This window comes from Thamnophis elegans, chromosome 15, assembly GCF_009769535.1.
Source record: "Thamnophis elegans isolate rThaEle1 chromosome 15, rThaEle1.pri, whole genome shotgun sequence".
Taxonomy (NCBI): domain Eukaryota; kingdom Metazoa; phylum Chordata; class Lepidosauria; order Squamata; family Colubridae; genus Thamnophis; species Thamnophis elegans.
This window is the reverse complement of record NC_045555.1, coordinates 8,630,770-8,650,687: the sequence shown is the minus strand read 5'-3', so window position 1 is coordinate 8,650,687 and position 19,918 is coordinate 8,630,770. Positions and strand designations below refer to the sequence as shown.

The window sequence follows — 19,918 nt, the reverse complement described above, 5'->3', positions numbered from 1 at the left end:
ATTGAGGATTTAAATGTTACGGAACTTTCCCTTCCTCCTCCTCCTCCTCCTCCTCCTCCTCCACCACCACCACCACCACCACCACCACCACCACCACCACCACCTCCTCCTCCTCCACCTCCTCCTCCTCCTCAGCCTCCTCTTCCTCCTCCTCCTCCTCCTCCTCCTCAGCCTCCTCCTCTTCCTTCTCCTCCTCCTCCTCCTCCTCCTCTTCTTCTTCTTCTTCTTCTTCTTCTTCTTCTTCTTCTTCTTCTTCTTCTTTCCAAAATTTATAATTTTTTTATTTCTCTTACATACCATTTTAAGTATACATTCACGTAATTGCTATTCTTCTTTACATTCGTCATTCTTATACATTTTTAATTTCATTTAATAAGTTATAATATAAAGTTTGGGTTGCTTTATTTACCATCCCTTCCGCCTGTTGCAACACCCCCTTATTTTCTCTTTCTTTTTTTGCTCCCTCCCTTCTCTACTTTCTTCCTTCCTTCCTCCTCTCCTTCCCCTTCCTTCTCCCCTTACCTTTCTCCTACTCTTCCTCTTCTCCTTCCTAGCCTCTCTCCTTCTCTTTCTCTCCCTTCCATCCTCCTCTCCTTACCTCTTTCTTCTTTCCCCCGTCTTCCTCTCATTCTTTCCTCCTCTCTCCCTTTCTTTTTCTATTTCAAATCTCAGTTTATGTTTCCTCGGAATGGTATTTCCGCAAACCCAAATATAATTTAGTATCATTTCATATTCCCTTACCTTCGCTAATCTATCCTATATTCCCCCCCGCTTTATATCTCACTCTTGAATATATACTTCAATTCTTCTTCTTTTTTTAAAGTAATCTTTATTAGTTATACATTTTTTAAGAGTAAAACATACAAATACAAATACAATTTTAAACCTTCCACCCCCCCACCCCCCCCGCGGTGACAGTCATTCACAGTCCAACTTTTTTCTTTCCTTCCTCATTGTTAGGTCTCTAAGCCACATCTTCTCATTACAAAATTCAGGGATCTATCACAATACCCATGTTCACTTTTAACTTTCCCCGTTTTACGTCCCTGCTGTTCTCCTTGTCGCCCACATATACCATAAGTTCCAGCTAAAGTAATGTTCTGTTTCTCCTTTGTCCCTCAGCCAACCCGTCATTCTGTCCATTTCTGCACATTCATAGATCTTTTTAATTATAGCATCTTCCGACGGTATGGTAGTGGATTTCCAAAATTGTGCATAAGTTCTTCTTGCGGCCACAATTATATGTAGGCTCAAATGCCATATTGAACTGCTCATGTTTTCTGGTTTAATGCTTAGTAGAAGGTTCTCGGGTCTTCAATTCTTCTTAATAACTTCTAGTAATAATATCAAATCAACCTTAAGCATCATTATTCTCATCATACACATACAGGCAAAGTCAACGGGGAAGCAACTTAACCATCGTGGGGAAAAAAGCTGTAAAACTGGCACCCAAATTCACATCACAAATGTGTTTTTTTTTCTTTTTATAAAGAATTTTATAATTAAAAATTAAGATAAAGATTCCATCTTTCCTTATGCAGTGTGTTGACTGAGTACTAATATCTCTGTGCCACATTTTTCACATTCATATTAACATTATTTCCCTAAGCTTAGTATTATAATATATTAAACATTAAAAAAACTCTCAATTTTTCTTCTTAATATCTTCTAGTAATTATATCATATTAACATTAAACATCATTTGTCTCATCATACACAAACTAAGTTCTCATCTTCTTTATATCTTAATATATTTTCTAGTTATTTCTTAGCCTTCTTCATTTCCAAACTCCTTTATTTTTCTCCAACCATTGGTAAAAACTGCCCAAATCATATAATATTCAGTTTTTGCTCTTTCTCCTTCATTGCTAATGTTAATCTGTTCATTTCTGCAGATTCTAATATTTTTCTTATCACCACCTCATCCATAGGGATTTCTACACTTTTCCAATGTTGTGCAAATACAATTCTAGCTGCGGTTAATACCGTATTATCCGGCGTATAAGGCAACTGGGTGTATAAGACGACCCCCTACTTTTCCTGTTAAAATGTAGGGTTTGGGATATACTTGCCGTATAAGACCACCCCTCTTCCGAGGCACACCAAATAAAAATTTAAAAAACATTCCAGTATACAGCGCCCAGCCAATCACGGCGAGCGATGTATTTTCTATTAATGAATACAAGGCCTGATTGGATTGGCAGAGGGTGTGACATCATCAGCCTGCCTTCCTGACTCCAAGAGAGTCTGAGCAGGCCGGCTCGTAGTGGTATACGCTATGTGGAATCTGCCGGCTCAGTGCTGCCGGCATGGAAAATGCAGCTCAGTATGGAAGCGGCAGAGGTATTTAATGGCATTCAGACTGGCTTGGAACTGGTAAGTTTCAGCTTGCCGTATACCTGGCGTATAAGACGACCCTCAATTTTTGGAATGATTTTTATAGGCTAAAAAGTCATCTTATATGCCGGAAAATACGGTACCTGGAATTTATAATAAAGAGAATGAATATTTAATTATTCATGTATTAACCATCGCTCTTCTTCTCTGCTCCGGCAGACCCCGAGAGACCTTTGGAGCCCACCTCCTCCCCGCCAAGCACTGCCCGGCTCCCTACCACCACCTCCACCATCACCACCCGCCGGGCACCAGTCACCGTGCCTCTTCAGGTGGAGGTCTCCAAGCCCCAACAGTTCCCCGGATTGCGCCCTTGCCAGAAAGACGAGATCTTGTGCCTCAACGGGCAATGCATCCGCCGGGACTATCTTTGCGATGGCGAGCGGGACTGCCCGGATGGCAGCGACGAACAGAACTGCGGTGAGTCCCGGGGGATGCGGGTGTGCGCGCGTGCAGGTGTGGGAAAGAGAGAGAGAGAGAGAACCGCAACGGTAACTCTCCTTTTGTCGCCCCCCTCCAAGGCACTCCCTCGCCCTGCGAACCCAATGAGTTCCGATGCCGGAACGGGCACTGCGCCCTCACGCTCTGGCGCTGCGACGGGGACAATGACTGCGCCGACGGCTCTGACGAGCTGCACTGCCGTGAGGATCAAGAGCTTGGTGGGCGGGTTGTGGGTGGTGATGGGGAGACCTTTTCTGCAAATCTTGGGTTCACGGGGGGCCAAAGTGAGACGAATGCTCAAAACTAGGAATTCAAAAACTTGGATTTGGGAAAGAATTAGCCCTGAATTCAGTCCTCGCGGGACCCCTGAAGCCATTCAAGAGGGGCAGCTGGTAAAGACTCCTGAGGCAGAGTGGGTTGATCCTCCCTCTCCTTCCTCCTTCCCTGCAGCCACCAAGGCCCCCGGAGACACTTGTGGCCCCGACCAGTTTGTCTGCCTCTCCAGCCACACCTGCATCCCGGCCAGCTACCAGTGTGATGACGAGGCCGACTGCCAGGACCGCTCGGACGAGATCGGCTGCAGTGAGTGTGCAAGGATGCAGGCAAAGGCCAGACGGGGATGGAGGGGGGGTGACCGAAGGGGAGTGCAAGGGGGATTGGCTTCTTGGGGTTCCTCCCTCGGGAAGCCCCAAAAGATTGGCCTTCTCTTCCAAATGGGCTGCCTCTGGAAGTGGAAGCTTTACCTAATCTTTAAAGTATGGCTAGGCCATTCCTCCATATTTCCTTCCCCTGGTGCCTTTTAAAATAATTCACGTTCCATTCTGCCCGACTCACCATCCTTGCCACTTCTCCCTGTGCCTCCCCACCCCCCAGTCCCTCCACAGGTCATCACTCCCCCTGAGGAGTTCATCCAGGCCACCCCAGGGGACACCGTTCGCTTCACCTGTGTGGCCGTGGGCGTCCCAACCCCCGTCATCTCCTGGAGGCTCAACTGGGGCCGTATCCCCACCAGCCGCAGGTAGGCCAGCCCTGGTCGAGCCCCAACTGCTCCCCGTCCTCCCCCCCAAAAAACTTCAGGGTGCTCAGTTCTTCCTGCGCCTACAGGGTGAGCTTCGCCAGCAAGAATGGCCGGGGGACGCTAGTCATCCAAGATGTCAAGGAGGCCGACCAAGGGGTTTACACCTGCGAGGCCATCAATGCCCGGGGAATGGTTTTCGGCATCCCGGACGGTGCGTTGAGCCTCACGCCTGGCCAAGGTGAGCTACAGGAGGAGGAGCAGAGCTGGAGAATTGCGCCCCTCTGTTCTCGCTGGGATTTGTTCAGGGTGAAGAGGCAGAGGTGGGCGTCACATACTGTAACAACTGGTTCGCCCAGCTCCAGAAATGTGAGCACGCTCACGTCTGTGCCTTCCGCACAAGCCTGCGGCATCAAAACATATGGCAATTCACGTGTGCTCCTTCAGCACATGTGTGCAGCATCCAAGAACACAGCGATGTAGGACGGGATTGCGCCTAGATTGGTGAGCGGAGATTGCCACAACTGGTTCGTCCAAGCCGGCCCGAACCAGCAGCAGCTCACCACTGAAGAGGCCTCCCCAGCTTCTCAGTTTCTGATCTTCCCACCCCTTCACCATCTAGGACCATGCCCCGAAAGGCACTTCCACATTGAAGAGACCGGTCAGTGCTTGCCCTGTTTCTGCTTTGGGGTCGCCAAATCGTGCCGCAGCACCGGCCGCTACCGTCAACAAATCCACCTCCGATTTGATGAACACAACAATTTCAAAGGTGAGGCAGTGGGGCAGTCTCCTCTGCCCAAGGATAGGACTGGGTGACCCTCCCTATCCCACCGACCCACCCAGCTTGTTGCATTCCTCTTTATTCCCAGGGGTGAACGTGACCACGCTTGATCAGCCCGGCACGCCTCCCCTCGCCTCGACGCAGATGCACATCGACCACAGCGCTCAGGAGTTCCAGCTGGTCGATCTCTCGCGACGCTTCCTGGTGCACGACTCCTTCTGGACTCTCCCCAAGCAGTTCCTGGGGAACAAGGCAAGGGCAGCAGATGGCCCACACTTCCCGGATGCCCACCCATCTCCTGAGTCTTTTTTAAAAAATGTTTTATTTATTTTTATTTATAATACTTTTCATCTCCATCAAACAGTGTGTGAACTGGGTACAATCATTCACTAGTTCATAGTCCACATATTTGTTGTTACATTCATTACAAAAACATTTATAATACAACTACCGTATTTTTCTGAGTATAAGACACACCTTTTTCCCTCAAAAAAAGAGGCTGAAAATCTGGGTGCGTCCTATACACTGAATACAGCATTTTTTTGCCTCCTGAAACTCCGCCCTTTCATCAAAATGGCCGTGCAGAGCCTGTAGAAAGCTTTAGAGAGCTTCTGGGGGCTGTGGAAGGCAGAAATGAGTGAAAAACAGGCTGGTTTTTGCTCAATTTTGCCCCCCACAGCCCCCAGGAATAGTCTATAAGACTCCTAAAGGCTATGCATGCAATTTTTTTGACAAAAAACGGGCCCGTTTTGGTGTGCCTTATATTCCGAAAAATACGGTATATATTAAGATAATTACAATAATACATACTGTATTTTTCGGAGTATAAAACACACCTCCCCTCCCTTAAAAGAGTGTGGAAATATTGGTGTGTCTTATATGTTGAATACAGCTAATTTTGGCCTCCCGAAGCCCTGCTCTTGCATCCCATTTTTGTAAGGAATGGGCCATTTTTCGCATATGGAAATAGGAACCCAGTGTTTGGTTACCTTTCTGTTGTGGCCCAGCAGAAGCCGTTGGAGCTGCCACCAGACTCCGACAGCGAGGGGCCTTATGAGTCGGCTCTGGAAGATGTGGAGGACCCTGGACAGGGTTCCAACTCTGAGCAGGGCGCAGAGAAGCTGGTTGGCCACCAGGAGGCACCTGAGCCTTGGCCAGTGGGGAGGAGACAAGGGAGAGTGAGCCGGAAGCTAGTAGTGAGTTGTTCCTAGATGTATGCCATCGAAGAGCTACTAGGCGTCAGGAACAATTACGCAATTACAGGAGATAATTGCACTCAGCTGGTGGTCATTAGGTTCCTCTCCAGACTATAAAAAGCTACTTCTGCACACGTCCCTCTTTGCAGAAGTCAACACAGAATCGAATGTCGGAGAACTTTGTATGAGCTTGGCAGGCTGGATTGCTGCCAAGCCTTATCTGGGTTTATTGCTGCCCAAGCTTGTCTGCGCTGGGTTGCTGCCAAGGTCTCAGCATCGACTCAGAGGCTGACACAAGGACCTGTTTGTCTGTTAATTAAATGCCGTAATTTATCTCTGGCTCGGAGTGTGCTTTGGTGTGGAACAAGGGGGGGCAGAACACCTTTCCAACATTTGGCTGATCTATCTTTATACGTTCTAGCCAACCTTGCCGGTGCGAAGTGCCATCTATAAAACATTTTGAAAAATTCTATAGAGTCTGGGCACTCTTGTATACCCGCTTACCCCCACCCCCCAGGCAACCAGCTTTCCCCACTTTCCCTGCAGGTGGATTCCTACGGAGGCTCCCTCCAGTACACAATGCGCTACCACCTGGGCCGAGGACAGTCAGAGCTTGTCCGGAAGCCAGACGTGGTCCTTGTGGGCAATGGGCAGAAATTGCTTTACCGGCTACAGGTGCCTCCCGAGCCCTTTGTGACCAACCGGCGCCATATCCATTTCACAGAGGTGAGTGCCAGGGGAGACAGGGATGACGGGGATTGAGGAGGAGAACATCTGTCTCTTGCTGGGAGGGTCTTCTGAGATAGACCCCATAAAGACCTGACCCAGCTTCCCAAACAGGACAAACCCTCTGTATTTTAAATCAGTGATTCCTTTATTAGGAACACCGGCAGCCCCGGCAAAAAGTTTCTCTCTCACCGCAGGCTAGCAAGTCTGTCTGGCAGGGAGATTAATAGTTGTCTGCCACATATATTCATCTCTGCCCCCTGCCTTTTACCCCCAGAGCTAGGGTTGGGCTTAGTTAGCAGTTATGGCTCTTCCGTCCCAAGGACCGGCCCATAGATTTCCACTACTGCTCTCCTCTCCTCTGCCTTCTGCGCATTTGTGCGTCAGGCATAGGATCCAGCTGTTTCTCCTCTTCCTCATCAGCCACTTCTAAACATGGGAGCTGTTGACTCTTCCTCTGAGGGCTGATGGACAGTTCAGGCTCCATCTTTGTCTCTCTCTCTGACAGCTCCATTCCCTCTTCTCCCTTGGAGCTCTCAGGTTGCCCTGATGCTGACGCTGACTCCCACTCAGTGGTGGGTTTCAAAATTTTTTAGAACCTCTTCTATAGATGTGGCCTGCTTTGTGGGAGTGGCTTGCCAGCCATGTGACTGAGTGGGAGTGGTTTGGCAGTCATGTGACTGGGTGGGCATGGCCAACTTGTAAAATGTGGTGAAACTCACTTAACAACGCTCTTGCTTAGCAACCAAAATGTTGGCTCAGAAACTCTGGCATTTGAAGCATGCACGTCTTAAAGCTGTCAAGTTACAAGACCCTTGTACCCCTAACCCTTTAGAAAAAAAAACCCCAGGGGTGTTCAAACTTGACAGCTTTAAGACTTGTGGACTTCAACTCCCAGAATTCCTCCTCCAGTCATGTTGGCTCAGGAACTCTGGCATTGAAGCACAGCTTCACACTTGACAGCTTTAAGACTTTTAGATAGGACTCTTAGAGGTGGGCGGGGTGATTGGTGAGCCAGCCAATCAGTGAGCTGCGAGTGAGGCACACGTGGTGTGGCGGGTGGTGGGAGGGAGCTGGAACCGGTTCTAAAGGGCACGGTAGATTTGTGGAACCTCTTCTATAGAACTGGCAGGAACCCACCCCTGCTCCCACGCTCCTCCTCTGATTTGGCTGCTGAAGGGAGCCGGCGGCTGACAGGTGACAACACCCCCAGCCAAATGGGACATACACTCCCATTTTTTTAGTGCTTCCAAGGATTTGGGATGCTGAGCATAGAGCTGCCCCTTTTCATCCTTGTATTAACCAAGATTTGAAGTAGGCCACATTGGGTCTGACTCGTGGCTCAAGGAATAAGCCAAGATGCAGACCACGGGAGGGGAATTCATAACACTGGCAAGATTGGCGCTGTCTGATCATGTTTTATGCCCACAGGAGAACTGGCAGAAGGAATCTGGGGAGCCTGTGAGCCGGGAGGAGCTGCTCCTCACCCTGCAGAACCTGGAGGCTGTCATGATCCAGACGGTGTACGATAATCGGATGGCCACGGTGGGACTGAGCAACATCGTCATGGACACCACCACCACAGAGGTCACCAGCCTGGGTGTGGCGCATCATGTGGAGGAGTGCAGGTGCCAGCCAGGGGGGCAGTTTCTTATGAGGAATCTCTAGGACCACAATCTGTTTGGGGGAAGAGGGCCTACTGGATCACACATTCCCCATAACAAGTTGGCTTTGGAGTCAGACAACACTTTTAGCTTATTCCCCAGTTTGTTTGGGTTAGAGGGTGAACATGGAAGAGAGGGTTAACAGAATGTGTGTCTCCCCCCCCCCAATCATAGAGAGGGGAGCCTCTAAAGCCTGGAAAAACAGGGCCACTCAATGTTTTGACCGAGGCTTCCCAAAAGCATGAAGCCAACTCCTCGTCCTGATAGAACACCTTTTATTTAGTTCAAAGGGAATTCCTCTCCAGCAAAGTCCCAGCCAACAGTCTTTAAAGAGATTTCACAACTACAGACCTTGATCAGACTTGGAGAGCTGCCAGGCCAATATCTTCCAAACGCCACACTGTAGCAGCAATTATTTGGCAAGCATTCAGGAACAGATCTTTTGCCGTAATGAATTGAACTCATTGTCTCCTGCAAACTCCACTCCCCTTTCGCTCCTCTTTTATTCCCTATGGGAGGGGCCATTCACCGCCCACCTGCGGCTTTACTCCCATCAGCCCTTATTCCTTAGCTGTTATCTTCATCTGGCAACTCTGCGCATGCACACATTGGGAACAGGCTCCAGCTGTTCTTCTGCCTCACTTATATCTGGCTTCGAAGGGATCTGAGAACTGTGAGACAGCCCTGACTCCCTCTCTGCCTCCGACACAGAGCTCTCGTCAGAGAGCCTTCCCCAGACTCCAGGACTGGCCCATGTTCCTCCCCAACCTCCTCACTGTCTGAGTCTGCCGCCAGCTCTGCTGGCTGCTGGTGGGTCACAACACTCTAGGATTCCTCTAGCTTTTGCCTTCTGATGACCCACAGCTTCCACTCTGATCAGGCAGCAGAAATTTTTTTGCACTAAAGTATTATTTGCCACCTCGCACGGGACAGCCACTTTGCAGACATCTTTGTCCTCTATTTATTCTGAGTAGACCTATCGGGCTTGGCTATGCCCTTCTGAAACTCCCTGCCATGACCTCTCCGGGCAATTGTGCTTCCATCCAGAGCCGTTCTGAAATAGCCAGAACAAGGACAAGCTTTGCACTACCCCCTCACTCGCTTTGCCTGTTGTGGTCCGCTGGCGGCCAGTGCAGCTGGCAGCAGTGTCGGGCAGTGAGGAGGTTGGGGAGGAACATGGGCCGGTCCTGGAGACTGGGGAAGACTCGGATGAGGGCTCTGTGTCAGAGGCAGAGAGGGGGCCAGTGCCATCTGGAAGTTATGTGCTGCCTCCAGAGCTTCCAGAGTTGGACAAGAGCGAGGCAGAGGGGGAGCCTGTTCCAGTGCGCACATGCGCAGAGCTGCCAGAAGGCAAGAACAGTAAAGACAAAAGGAACAACTTGGGAGTAAGGCTTAGAGGTGATTGGCCCCTCCCATAGGACATAAAAGAGGAGCAAAGGCACATGAGCCTTTGCAGGAAGCAACTTTGTTCGTGCTGGTTGGTTTAAATTCTGAAGCTCCGTTTGGACTCTTTGCTCTGTGTGGCCTTGCAAGCTAATTGCCAATTAGGTCTTTGGCAGCGTTTCAAGAGAGATAAAGGTGGGTGCTTATCAGCCTTATCCCGAAAGACTTTGGCAGACTTCTCTCGGACTTTTTACAAACTATTTGTGACTCATTACGGGCTGTGAATGAACATAATTCATAGCCTTTGAAATAAAAAAGGGGGGTTTGGGACTAAGTGTGCTTTTTACTGTACTGCAGAACATTGCCCATTGTCTCCGCTGGCGGGAGCAGCTGGTAGTTGTAGCTGCCACTCATCCTTCTTTCTGCAGGTGCCCTGTGGGCTACTCTGGCCTCTCCTGCGAGCAGTGCGAGCCTCACTTCAAGAGAGTCTCCGGCGGCCCCTACTTGGGCATCTGTTCCGGCTGCAGCTGCCATGGTCACTCCACCTCCTGCGACCCCTTCTCAGGATACTGCCTGGTGAGCGGCTCAGCGGCAGGACTTGGAGAGGGGCAGGGTGGGCCCTAAAATTTGGGGGTGCTCCAAAACAAGCTTTAGACTTAGGGTGTGCCGACTGGAGAACCTAGGGCAGCGATGGCTAACCTTTTTGTTGTCATGTGCCGAAAGCTCGTGTGCACCCGTTCCTGCACCCATAATGCAATCTGCATGTGACACACTCACACCCCGTGTGCCCCAGGTTGGTGCAGGAGGTCCCCTGCACCCTTTATTGGGCCTGGAAGGCCTCCTACACCAACCTGGAAGCCAAAACAGGGCACGGGAGGGGCGTGCAAGATTCCAAAATGCAATGCAAGTGCCCTCCCATGCATACGCGGTAGAGACCTGAAGACCAGTTGGCTGGCGGGAGGTGTGCGCACATGCGCGGTGGAGCTGGGCTGGGACGATGGCTGGGACGCCTGCATCACGGACCTAGGGGAATGGCTGGGAAACGTTTCAAGCAGCAAAGCCTGTCCTACAAGCGCCCATGGCGGCAGAGTGGTTAGAATGTGGTATTGCAGACTAATTCTGCCGACTGCCAGCAGTTCGATTTTCACCGGCTCAAGCCTTCCTTCCTTCCGAGGTCGGAAAATTAAGAACCCAGATTGTTGGGGGTAAGATGCTGACTTTGTAAACCACTTAGAGTGCTGTAAACAGTAGTGTTAATCAAATCATTTAACAACAGGTTCTGTGGGCGTGGCTAGGTGAGCATGGCTAGCCTCGTGGTACCACGCAGGTGGGATTAATTGCTTCGGCGGGCCATAGTTTGAGGATCCCTGCTCTAAGGCACCAGCCAAGGTGTGAGGCTAATACGAAGTGACTGGGCAAGGCAGGGCGGGGCCAGCCAGCAATTTAACAACCGGTTTGGCTGAAGTGGTGCGAACCAGTTGAATACCACCATTGACTGTAAAGCATTGTGAAGCGGCATATAAGTGCCCTTGCTAAGTGGTGGCGTTGCATTGTTTGGTGCGCGGGGCAAAACAAATTAAGATTTGCAAAACTGGGACACAGATAGCCACCCGAAATCCTCTGTCATTTCCCACCCCTCTTCCCAGCACACTTCCCCTTCTCTTTGCCTGCCACCCCCCCAAAATGCATTTATACGGAATCTGGGCATCTCCAGGGCATGAAACTTTGACCAGGTCCCAGATCCAAAAGGCAATGGTTCTTGGACCAGAGCAGAGTTCTAGGCTCTCATGGCCCCTCCTCCTCTCTCTTCCTTCAGAACTGCCAGCACAACACGGAAGGGCCACGATGTGACAAATGCAAGCTGGGCTTCTTTGGTGATGCCACCCAGGCCACCCCAGAGGCGTGCCGGCCTTGCCCATGCCCGTATACCGAAGCTCCGCGCAGGTGAGGGAGGGGCGGGGTTGTCTACGGGGTGTAGTGTTTGGGGCAGCTTCAGCGTACATCTCTGCCCAGATTTCTGTATTGCGCCACGATGGTGCAGTGGTTAGAATGCAGTACTGCAGGGTACTTCTGCTGGTTGTCGGCTGCCTGCAATTTGGCAGTTCGAATCTCACCAGGCTCAAGGTTGACTCAGCCTTCCATCCTTCCGAGGTGAGTAAAATGAAGACCCAGATTGTTGGGGGCGAGAGGCTGACTCTGTAAACTGCTTAGAGGGGTCTGTAAAGCACTGTGAAGCGGTATATAGTCTAAAGGCTATTGCTATCTTCCTTCCCTCCTTCCCAATGGTTAGAATGCGGTATTGCAGGCTAACTCTGCCCAATGCCAACAGTTCGATCCTGACTGGCTGCAGGTTGACTGAGCCTTCCATCCTTCAGAGGCTCACTCTGTAAACTGCTTAGAGAGGGCTTTAAAAGCACTGTGAAGCGGCATATAAGTCTAAGTCAGTGTTTCTCAACCTTGGCAACTTGAAGATGTCCGGACTTCAACTCCCAGAATTCCCCAGCCAGCATTCTCTGGCTGGGGAATTCTGGGAGTTGAAGTCTGGACATCTTCAAGTTGCTAAGGTTGAGAAACACTGGTCTAAGTGCTATGGCTATTGAATGTTGTCTCCCCTCGCTCCAGGAAAGAAAATTAAACTCTCAGGGCCTGAGAAAAGCCAGGTTCCCTTCCTTCCATCACATACACACCTTTCCACAGCCATCTTCAGGAGCTGCACTGGTGCAACCTCTGCACTTTGAGTGAGCTGCACCAGTGGGGCTCGCTGGAGGCCAGGCGGAGCTCCCCGGCAGCCCAGCCTTATGGCGCTTTCCCTCTGGCAGGTTTTCCAACTCCTGCTTCTTGGATGTAGACGGACAGGCGACCTGCGATGCCTGCTTCCAGGGCTACACGGGACGCCGCTGCGAAAGGTAACAGGCACAGAGCTCTTGCCGCTTGCCCCACCCCAGGAGTGTGGGGCTGCAGCAGCCCTGTTGTGCTAAGGTGCGTGGGGAGGGGGGGAGGTTATGGCCAGGTGACATATCCGAGGGAGGAAGTGGTGAGATTCAATTTTTTTTACTACTGGTTCTGTAGGTGTGGCATGGCTTGATGAGTGTGGCAGGGGAAGAATACTGCAAAATCTCCTTTCTCTCCCCACTCCAGGGGAAGGATACTGTAAAATTCCCATTCCCTCCCCACTCCAGGGGAAGGATACTGCAAAATCCCCATTTCCTTCCGATCAGCTGGGATTCAGGAGGCAGAGAATAGATGGGGGCGGGGCCAGTCAGAGGTGGTATTTGCCAGTTCTCTCAACTACTTAAAAATTCTGCTACCAGTTCTCCAGAACTGGTCAGAACCTTCTGATTGGCCTTGTCCGTCCCTGCCCTTTTTCAGGTGTGCTCCTGGCTACAAAGGCAACCCCATCCAGCCAGGCGGGAAGTGCGTGCCGATTGGAGGAGACACCGAGATTCCAGGTAACCTCCTTGGGATCCCAAAAGACTATTTCAAAGTCCCTGAAGGCCTAGCGGGACTGAACGCCCTCGAAGAGAGGGCAGAATGTCGAGAAAGCCTTCGTCCTGCTGGTATGAAATTTCTGCTTTTATTCCGGCTGTTCTCGCTGCCCCATCTGGGAGCAAACCCTTCTCCCGGAGACCGGCTTCTTGGTCTCCCCACCTCCACAGCCAGCCTCACATCCCAGAGAGGGGTATTGTCCAAGTGTGCACAGTGTGACTACTATTTTGAGACAACCCAGTACACAGAGATTTTGTCTTTCAAACAATGGTTTATATACAGGAGTTATATACCTACCTACACGTCTTAGGCAAATACCAGGCAATCAATCAATCTTCAACTCCACACGGAGAACTGTAAATCCAGAAGCGCACTCAGATAACTGATGCAGCAAGATTCCTTAACTTCTTTATATACATAAGAATAGATGAATAAATGTACAATACCAACAGGTGGTTTTCCCAAGTAAACACAATGTAGGAGAGTTACAGGCGAACAAAAGCCGTTAGCTACATTTCAGCAGACAAGCCCAGACAAACTGCTTGTTTACTTCTCAGAGCAAGAGACTGCTTAAGTTTCTGCTTCAATTCTTTGCACAGATTCAGCTCTGTTTACGCTCCCATTGGCTGACCTAGTTGCTATGCCTATTTATCGGCTGACCTCGTTCCCATGTCTCTCCCAGTCATGAATATTTTAACAAGAACCACAATGGAGATAGAACACGAGGAGAGAGAGACACCCACACATGGCCTCCCTTATATATATACAGCTTCTTAAAGTGACAGTAACCCTTCTGACTCATCCTCATGTCATCATCTCGGTTTATAGCCTTTAAAGCAGCTGGTCAGCTATTAAATTGTCATTACCCTGACAGGTAGTGTAAACTAGGCCGGGCCTGAAGGAGGCGCTCTCCTCTATCTACCTTGTCTCTCATTCTCTCTCTCTCTGTCTATAGGGAAGGAGGTCGTCTGCGACGAGCGAGGGGGCAGGAAGGCCTCAGATGGGGGCTGCCGCTGTAAGGTAAGGGGATGGCACTGGGGGATGGAGCATCGCCTTAGGAAAGGAGGCAGTTTTCTGTGCACACACACAAGCACCCACACATACAAACACCCACACATCCACACCCAGCTCTTCCTCAAGAGGTTGGTCCCTCTGGAATAGTGAAGTGGATTTGCGGTTCAGCCAAATGAAAAGGGGGACTTCTGTATTTCAACTTTGGATACTGAAATTCCAAATGTATATATACGTGCAAGCACACACCAGCCCATACTTCAGGAAAAAGCTGTGCCGAGCCAATCTTGTCCTCTCGGCTCTTGTTTCCCTTTTGAACGTCTGAATCCAAGAGGGCATGAGATTAAAATATTAGAAAGTGTTTGGCCCTGCAGAGTAGAAATCTGCTTGGCGGAATCCAGTGGTGGGATTCAGCCAGTTCGCACCTATTTGGGAGAACTGGTTGTTAACTTTCTAAGCAGTTCGGAGAACCGGTTGTTGGAAGAAATCTCCTTTTGTTTTTCCCCACTTTACAGGGCTAATCCTGCAAGGAAGGCAGGAAGGAAACATTCTGTTGTTTCTAGCCTAATCTTTGTTGCCCTGCTTACAGAAACCGCCTCTCCGGTTAACCCTCATTATATTGTAACAGCTAGGTGAAGCGCCCATCGACCTGAGTGGCCACACACACATGGTCACATGACCATCGAGCCCCGCCTACCCGGCTGCTCATTAGGGCAGAGAACTGGTCGTTAAATCATTTGAATCCCACCACTGGCACTACCCAATGGTGGGATTCAGCCGGTGTAACAACCAGTTCACTTCAGGCGCGCGCACATTGCCTTTGAAATCAGCACTAAATCTGATCTTTTCCTGCAACCTGAGTGAGTAAAACAGCTGAGACGCAGCAATCCGCTCTGCCGCGCCAATCAGCTGGGCTTCAAACAAAGGAAATATAGGACGGAATAGAGCAGGGGCAGGTGGGCGGGGCTAACTGATCGTGGGAATGACCGCTTTGCCCGAACTAATCCAAACTGGCTGAAACTCACCCCTGGCATAACCCCCTCATTCTGGGGAGGTGATCCAGGGGGGAAATTCCCGGAGTGTGGAAAGGCTGATCGGGAGCCAACAGAAGCAGGCTGCTTGGCTTAAGGTGGCTGGGTGACTTCAGCCATTCCCGTTTGGCAGCCAGGGTTTAGGGCGGAGGCTGTTTACAGAGCCGGCCACTGTTTTGGCATCCCATGTGAACCATCTCTCTCTTTCTTCTCGCTCTTCTCCCTCTTTTTCCCCTCTCCCTTTCCCTCTCTTCTCTCTCCCTTTCCCTCTCCCTCTCTCTTCCCTCTCTTCCTCTCTCTTTTTTTTCTCTCTCTCCCTTTCCCTCCCTCTCTTCTCTCTCCCTTTCCCTCTCCCTCTCTCTTCCCTCTCTCCCTCTCTCTTTTCTCTCTCCCTCTCTTTCTCTTTTCTCTCTCTCCCTCTCCCTTAATCTCACTTTTCCTCTCTCTTGCCCTCCCTCCCTCTCTTCTCTCTCCCTTTCCCTCTCCTTCTCTCTTCTCTCTCTCCCTTTCTTTCTCTTTTCTCTCTCCCTCTCCCTCCCTCTCTTCTCTCTCCCTTTCCCTCTCCCTCTCACATCTCTCTCTCCCTCTCTTTCTCTTTTCTCTCTCTCCCTCTCCCTTAATCTCACTTTTCCTCTCTCTTGCCCTCCCTCCCTCTCTTCTCTCTCCCTTTCCCTCTCCTTCTCTCTTCTCTCTCTCCCTTTCTTTCTCTTTTCTCTCTCCCTCTCCCTCCCTCTCTTCTCTCTCCCTTTCCCTCTCCCTCTCACATCTCTCTCTCCCTCTCTTTCTCTTTTCTCTCTCTCCCTCTCCTTTAATCTCACTTTTCCTCTCTCTTGCCCTCCCTCCCTCTCTTCTCTCTCCCTTTACCTCTCCTTCTCTCTTCTCTCTCTCCATCTCTTTCTCTTTTCTCTCTCCCTCTCCCTCTCTCTCTCCCTCTCCCTCCCTCTCTTCTCTCTCCCTTTCCCTCTCCCTCTCTCATCTCTCTCTCCCTCTCTTTCTCTTTTCTCTCTCTCCTTCTCCCTTAATCTCCCTTTCCCTCTCTCTTGCCCTCCCTCATTCTCTCCTCTCTCCCTTTCCCTCTCCCCTCCCTCCCCTCTCTTCTCTTTCCCTTTCCCTCTCCTTCTCTCTCTGTTCTCTCTCTCCCTTCCCGTCCCTCCCTCTCCCTCTCTCTCGTCTCTCTTTTTACTTCCCTCTTTCTATTTTCTCTCTCTCTCTCTCGCTCTCCCTTTTTCTCCCTCTCTCCCTCCCCCTCCCCCTCTTTCTTCTCTCTCTCTCTTTCTCTTTTCTCTCTCTCCCTGTCCCTTGCTCTCCCTGTCTCTCTCACTCTCCCTCCCTCTCTTCTCTCTCCCCCTCTCTCTCCTCTTTCCCTTTCCCTCTCCTTCTCTCTCCCTCCTTGTCCCTCCCTCTTTCTCTTCTCTCTTTTCCCTCCCTCCCTCTCTCTTCCTCTTTCTCTTTTCTCTCTCTTTCCCTCTCCCTCGCTCTCCCTTTCCCTCCCTCTCTCCCTCCCCTCCCTCTCTCTCTCTCTCTCTCTCTCTCTCCAGCCCAACGTCCAAGGGCGGTCGTGCAATGAGTGTGCCACGGGCAGCTTCCACCTGAGCCACGGGAACCCCGAGGGTTGTCTCCGCTGCTTCTGCATGGGGGTCTCACGCCAGTGTGCCAGCTCCTCTTGGAACAGAGATCAGGTAGAGCACTGGGGGCAGACTCCTTCAAGGAAGGGGGAGGGGAACAGGCACCCCCAGAAAGGCACAACTCTGAAGTTCCCTCCGAGGCCCTTTCTACAATTGATCCCCCCAACTTTGCTCCTGGCTCTAGGTGCAGCTGACTCACGAGGATGCCCAGAGAGGGCAGTTCGGTCTCGCCAACTCTGCCAACACCCGGACGGTCAGCGAGGGGATCCGCTTTACAGGGGGCTCGGAGCTCACCTTCTCTTCCTTCCACATTCTGCCACGGGATGTCTACTACTGGTTGCTGCCCGAGCGCTTCAGGGGAGACAAGGTGCCCGGGGGGGGGGAATGAGAAGGGCGGGACAGGGGTTCAGATGCCGGGTGGGATCTGTTGTGGCCTGCCAGCGGCCAGTGGAGCTGGCAGCAGATTCGGAAAGTGAGGAGGTTGGGGAGGAACATGGGCCAGTCCTGGAGTCTAGGGAGGGCTCTGTGTTGGAGGCAGAGGGGGGACCAGAGCCGTATGCCAGTTTTCAGCTGCCTTCAGAGTCAGACATCAGTGAGGCAGAAGAACAGCTGGAGCCTGTTCCCAGTGTGAGCATATGCAGAGTTGCCAGACGAAGGGAACAGCTAAAGAACAGGGGTCAACTTGGGAGTAAGGCCACAGGTGGACGATGAATGGCCCATCCCAGAGGAAATAAAAGAGGAGTGAAAGGGGAGTGGAGCTTGCAGGAGACAATTAGTTCACTTCATTGGCTCATGACTCTCCCAGACTCCTGGCCACGTTCTGCAGCTATCAGCCTGGCAGCTCTCCAAGCCAGATGAGGTCTGTGACTGTAAATCCTCCCTCCAAAGACTTTGCTGGATGTGAATGAGCGGAATTCACAGTCAATTAATAAAAGGGTTTTTTGTCGGGACAAAGAGTTTGCTTCAGGCTCTCGGGAAGCCTCGGTCAGAACAGGATATTCCTATGCTGACTGACCTCCAGACTGTTAGCTTGTTCTTAAGCGACAGATGCCCAGAGTTGTTGATTGCAAGATGGGCATCAAATAAGTTTCATGATTAAAAATAAACACAGGCAGTCCTCGACTTAACAACAGTCGTCGTAAGTTTAGCAACCATTCGAAGTTACAAGGGCGCTAAAAAAAGTGACTTATGACAGGTTTTTCACATTTACGACCATTGTAGTACCCTCATGATCAAAATTCAGACTCTTGACAACTTAACTCCTATTTACGATGGTCACAGCATCCCTGGTGTCATGTGATTCCCCCTTTTGCGGCCGCCTGATGACCAGAGCCCGCGGGGAATCCACCAGATTCGCTGAACCACCACATGACTCGCTTCCCGGGCCTGTAAAATGGTCAAAGCTCATTTGAGATCCATTTCATTTGGCAAAATTGGGGCTCTGTTTGGGGGAGGGGGTCATACCTGGGGAGGCTACCTGTACAGATTTCAATCCTGGGGCTCCCCCTGGTGGAAGAGTTTGAAGGGGACGCCGAGCGCCGAGTCTGATCTCTGCTCCATCCCCAGGTGACCTCGTACGGCGGAGAGCTGCACTACACCATCAGCCACGATGCCTACCCCGGCTCTGCTCTGCTGCGCAACCAGGCCGACGTTCTGATCCAGGGAAACGGCATTTTCTTGGAACACATGGCTACCAGTACCCCTCTGCCCGGGGAGTCAACCACCTTTGTCGTGCCCTTCCGGGAGGTGAGAACCTAACCTGGCTGGAAGTAGCCTTCAATTCAGGGTTGGGCTTCTATGGGTTCGCCCGGATTCGGGAGAACCCATAGCTAACGTTATGGCCAGTTCGGAGAACCTCCAAATCCCACCCCTGTCTGGCTCTGCCCTGCCCTTCCCACCCCTACCTTCCCAGGAGTCACCATGCGGCCCATTTTGGACGCGAGGTAAGTGCAGGGCCTATGCGGAGGCTTGGGGAGGGGGGAAACGTGACTATCGGAAGTTCCGGGAGTCTGGAAACAGGCTCGTTTCGGTGTCCAGAGGGCCTCTGAAGCCTGGGGGAGGAGGTTTTCACCCTCCCAGAGGCTCAAGGAAAGTCGCCACAATGTAGAAAAGATGTGGGGACTCTAGAAAGAGTGCAAAGAAGAGCAACAAAGGTGATTAGGGAACTGGAGGCTAAAACTTGCAGGAACTGGTTTAAGGAAAATAAGGACTAGGGGAGACACGATAGCAGTCTTCCAGTATCTCAGGGGATGCCGCAAAGAAGAGGGAGTCAAGCTATTCCCCAAAGCACCTGAGGGCAGAACAAGAAGCAATGGGTGGAAACTAATCAAGGAGAGAAGCAACTTAGAACTGAGGAGAAATTTCCTGACAGCTAGAACAATTAATCAGTGGAATAGAAGTTGCCTCCAGAGGTTGTGAATGCCCCAACACTGTAAGTCTTTAAGATGATGTTGGATAGCCATTTGTCTGAAATGGTATAGGGTTTCCTGCCTAGGAAGGGGGTTGGACTAGAAGACCTCCAAGGTCCCTTCCAACTCTGCTATTCTATTGTATAAAGTCTCCGGAGCTTGGGGAAGGGGAAAACACCCTCCCCCTACTGTGCTGCAGGAGGATGACTAGGCCACACTCACTGTGGCCACACCCACCCAGCAACCAGGCAGAGAACCCATTGCTGAAATTTTTGAAGCCCACCCCTACTTAGATCCTACCTGAGCCTTCGCTTTACCTGCCCAGCCACAGATGGGAACCCTCTGTGGAAAATGGAGGGAGTTTATGTGTTTGTGTGTGTATGTGTGGTCTGGTGGCTCAGTGGCTAAGACGCTGAGCTTGTCGATCAGAAAGTTCGACGGTTCGAATCCCTAGCACCGCGTAACGGAGTGAGCTCCCGCGACTTGTCCCAGCTTCTGCCAACCTAGCCATTCGAAAGCACGTAAAAAAATGCAAGTAGAAAAATAGGAACCACCTTTGGTGGGAAGGCAACAGCGTCCCATGCACCTTTGGCGTTGAGTCATGCTGGTCACATGACCACGGAGACATCTTCGGACAGCGCTGGCTCTTTGGCTTTGAAACAGAGATGAGCACCGCCCCCTAGAGTTGGGAACGGCTAGCACACATGTCATTTTCAGCTCTAGGTAGCAAAAGGCAGCCTTCACACGCAGGCAGACA

At 51.0% G+C, this 19,918-nt stretch overlaps 1 protein-coding gene across 5 annotated transcripts in view; it reads left to right on the top strand.

Moving 5' to 3' along the window:
- Nucleotides 1-19,918, top strand: part of HSPG2 (heparan sulfate proteoglycan 2) — a 115,343-nt gene that overhangs the window by 36,129 nt on the left and 59,296 nt on the right. For 4 of the 5 annotated variants that reach the window (XM_032231760.1, XM_032231761.1, XM_032231762.1 and 1 more), the window contains exons 9-25: nucleotides 2,557-2,814; nucleotides 2,916-3,035; nucleotides 3,286-3,417; nucleotides 3,709-3,853; nucleotides 3,940-4,091; nucleotides 4,473-4,619; nucleotides 4,720-4,883; nucleotides 6,374-6,553; nucleotides 7,985-8,181; nucleotides 10,029-10,176; nucleotides 11,417-11,544; nucleotides 12,420-12,506; nucleotides 12,970-13,049; nucleotides 14,042-14,106; nucleotides 16,667-16,807; nucleotides 16,938-17,120; nucleotides 18,320-18,499. In XM_032231760.1, coding sequence (XP_032087651.1) covers nucleotides 2,557-2,814; nucleotides 2,916-3,035; nucleotides 3,286-3,417; nucleotides 3,709-3,853; nucleotides 3,940-4,091; nucleotides 4,473-4,619; nucleotides 4,720-4,883; nucleotides 6,374-6,553; nucleotides 7,985-8,181; nucleotides 10,029-10,176; nucleotides 11,417-11,544; nucleotides 12,420-12,506; nucleotides 12,970-13,049; nucleotides 14,042-14,106; nucleotides 16,667-16,807; nucleotides 16,938-17,120; nucleotides 18,320-18,499 — 2,507 coding nt within the window. The remainder of the gene's footprint in view (nucleotides 1-2,556; nucleotides 2,815-2,915; nucleotides 3,036-3,285; nucleotides 3,418-3,708; nucleotides 3,854-3,939; nucleotides 4,092-4,472; nucleotides 4,620-4,719; nucleotides 4,884-6,373; nucleotides 6,554-7,984; nucleotides 8,182-10,028; nucleotides 10,177-11,416; nucleotides 11,545-12,419; nucleotides 12,507-12,969; nucleotides 13,050-14,041; nucleotides 14,107-16,666; nucleotides 16,808-16,937; nucleotides 17,121-18,319; nucleotides 18,500-19,918) is intronic. The other variant, XM_032231763.1, reaches the window with a different exon arrangement.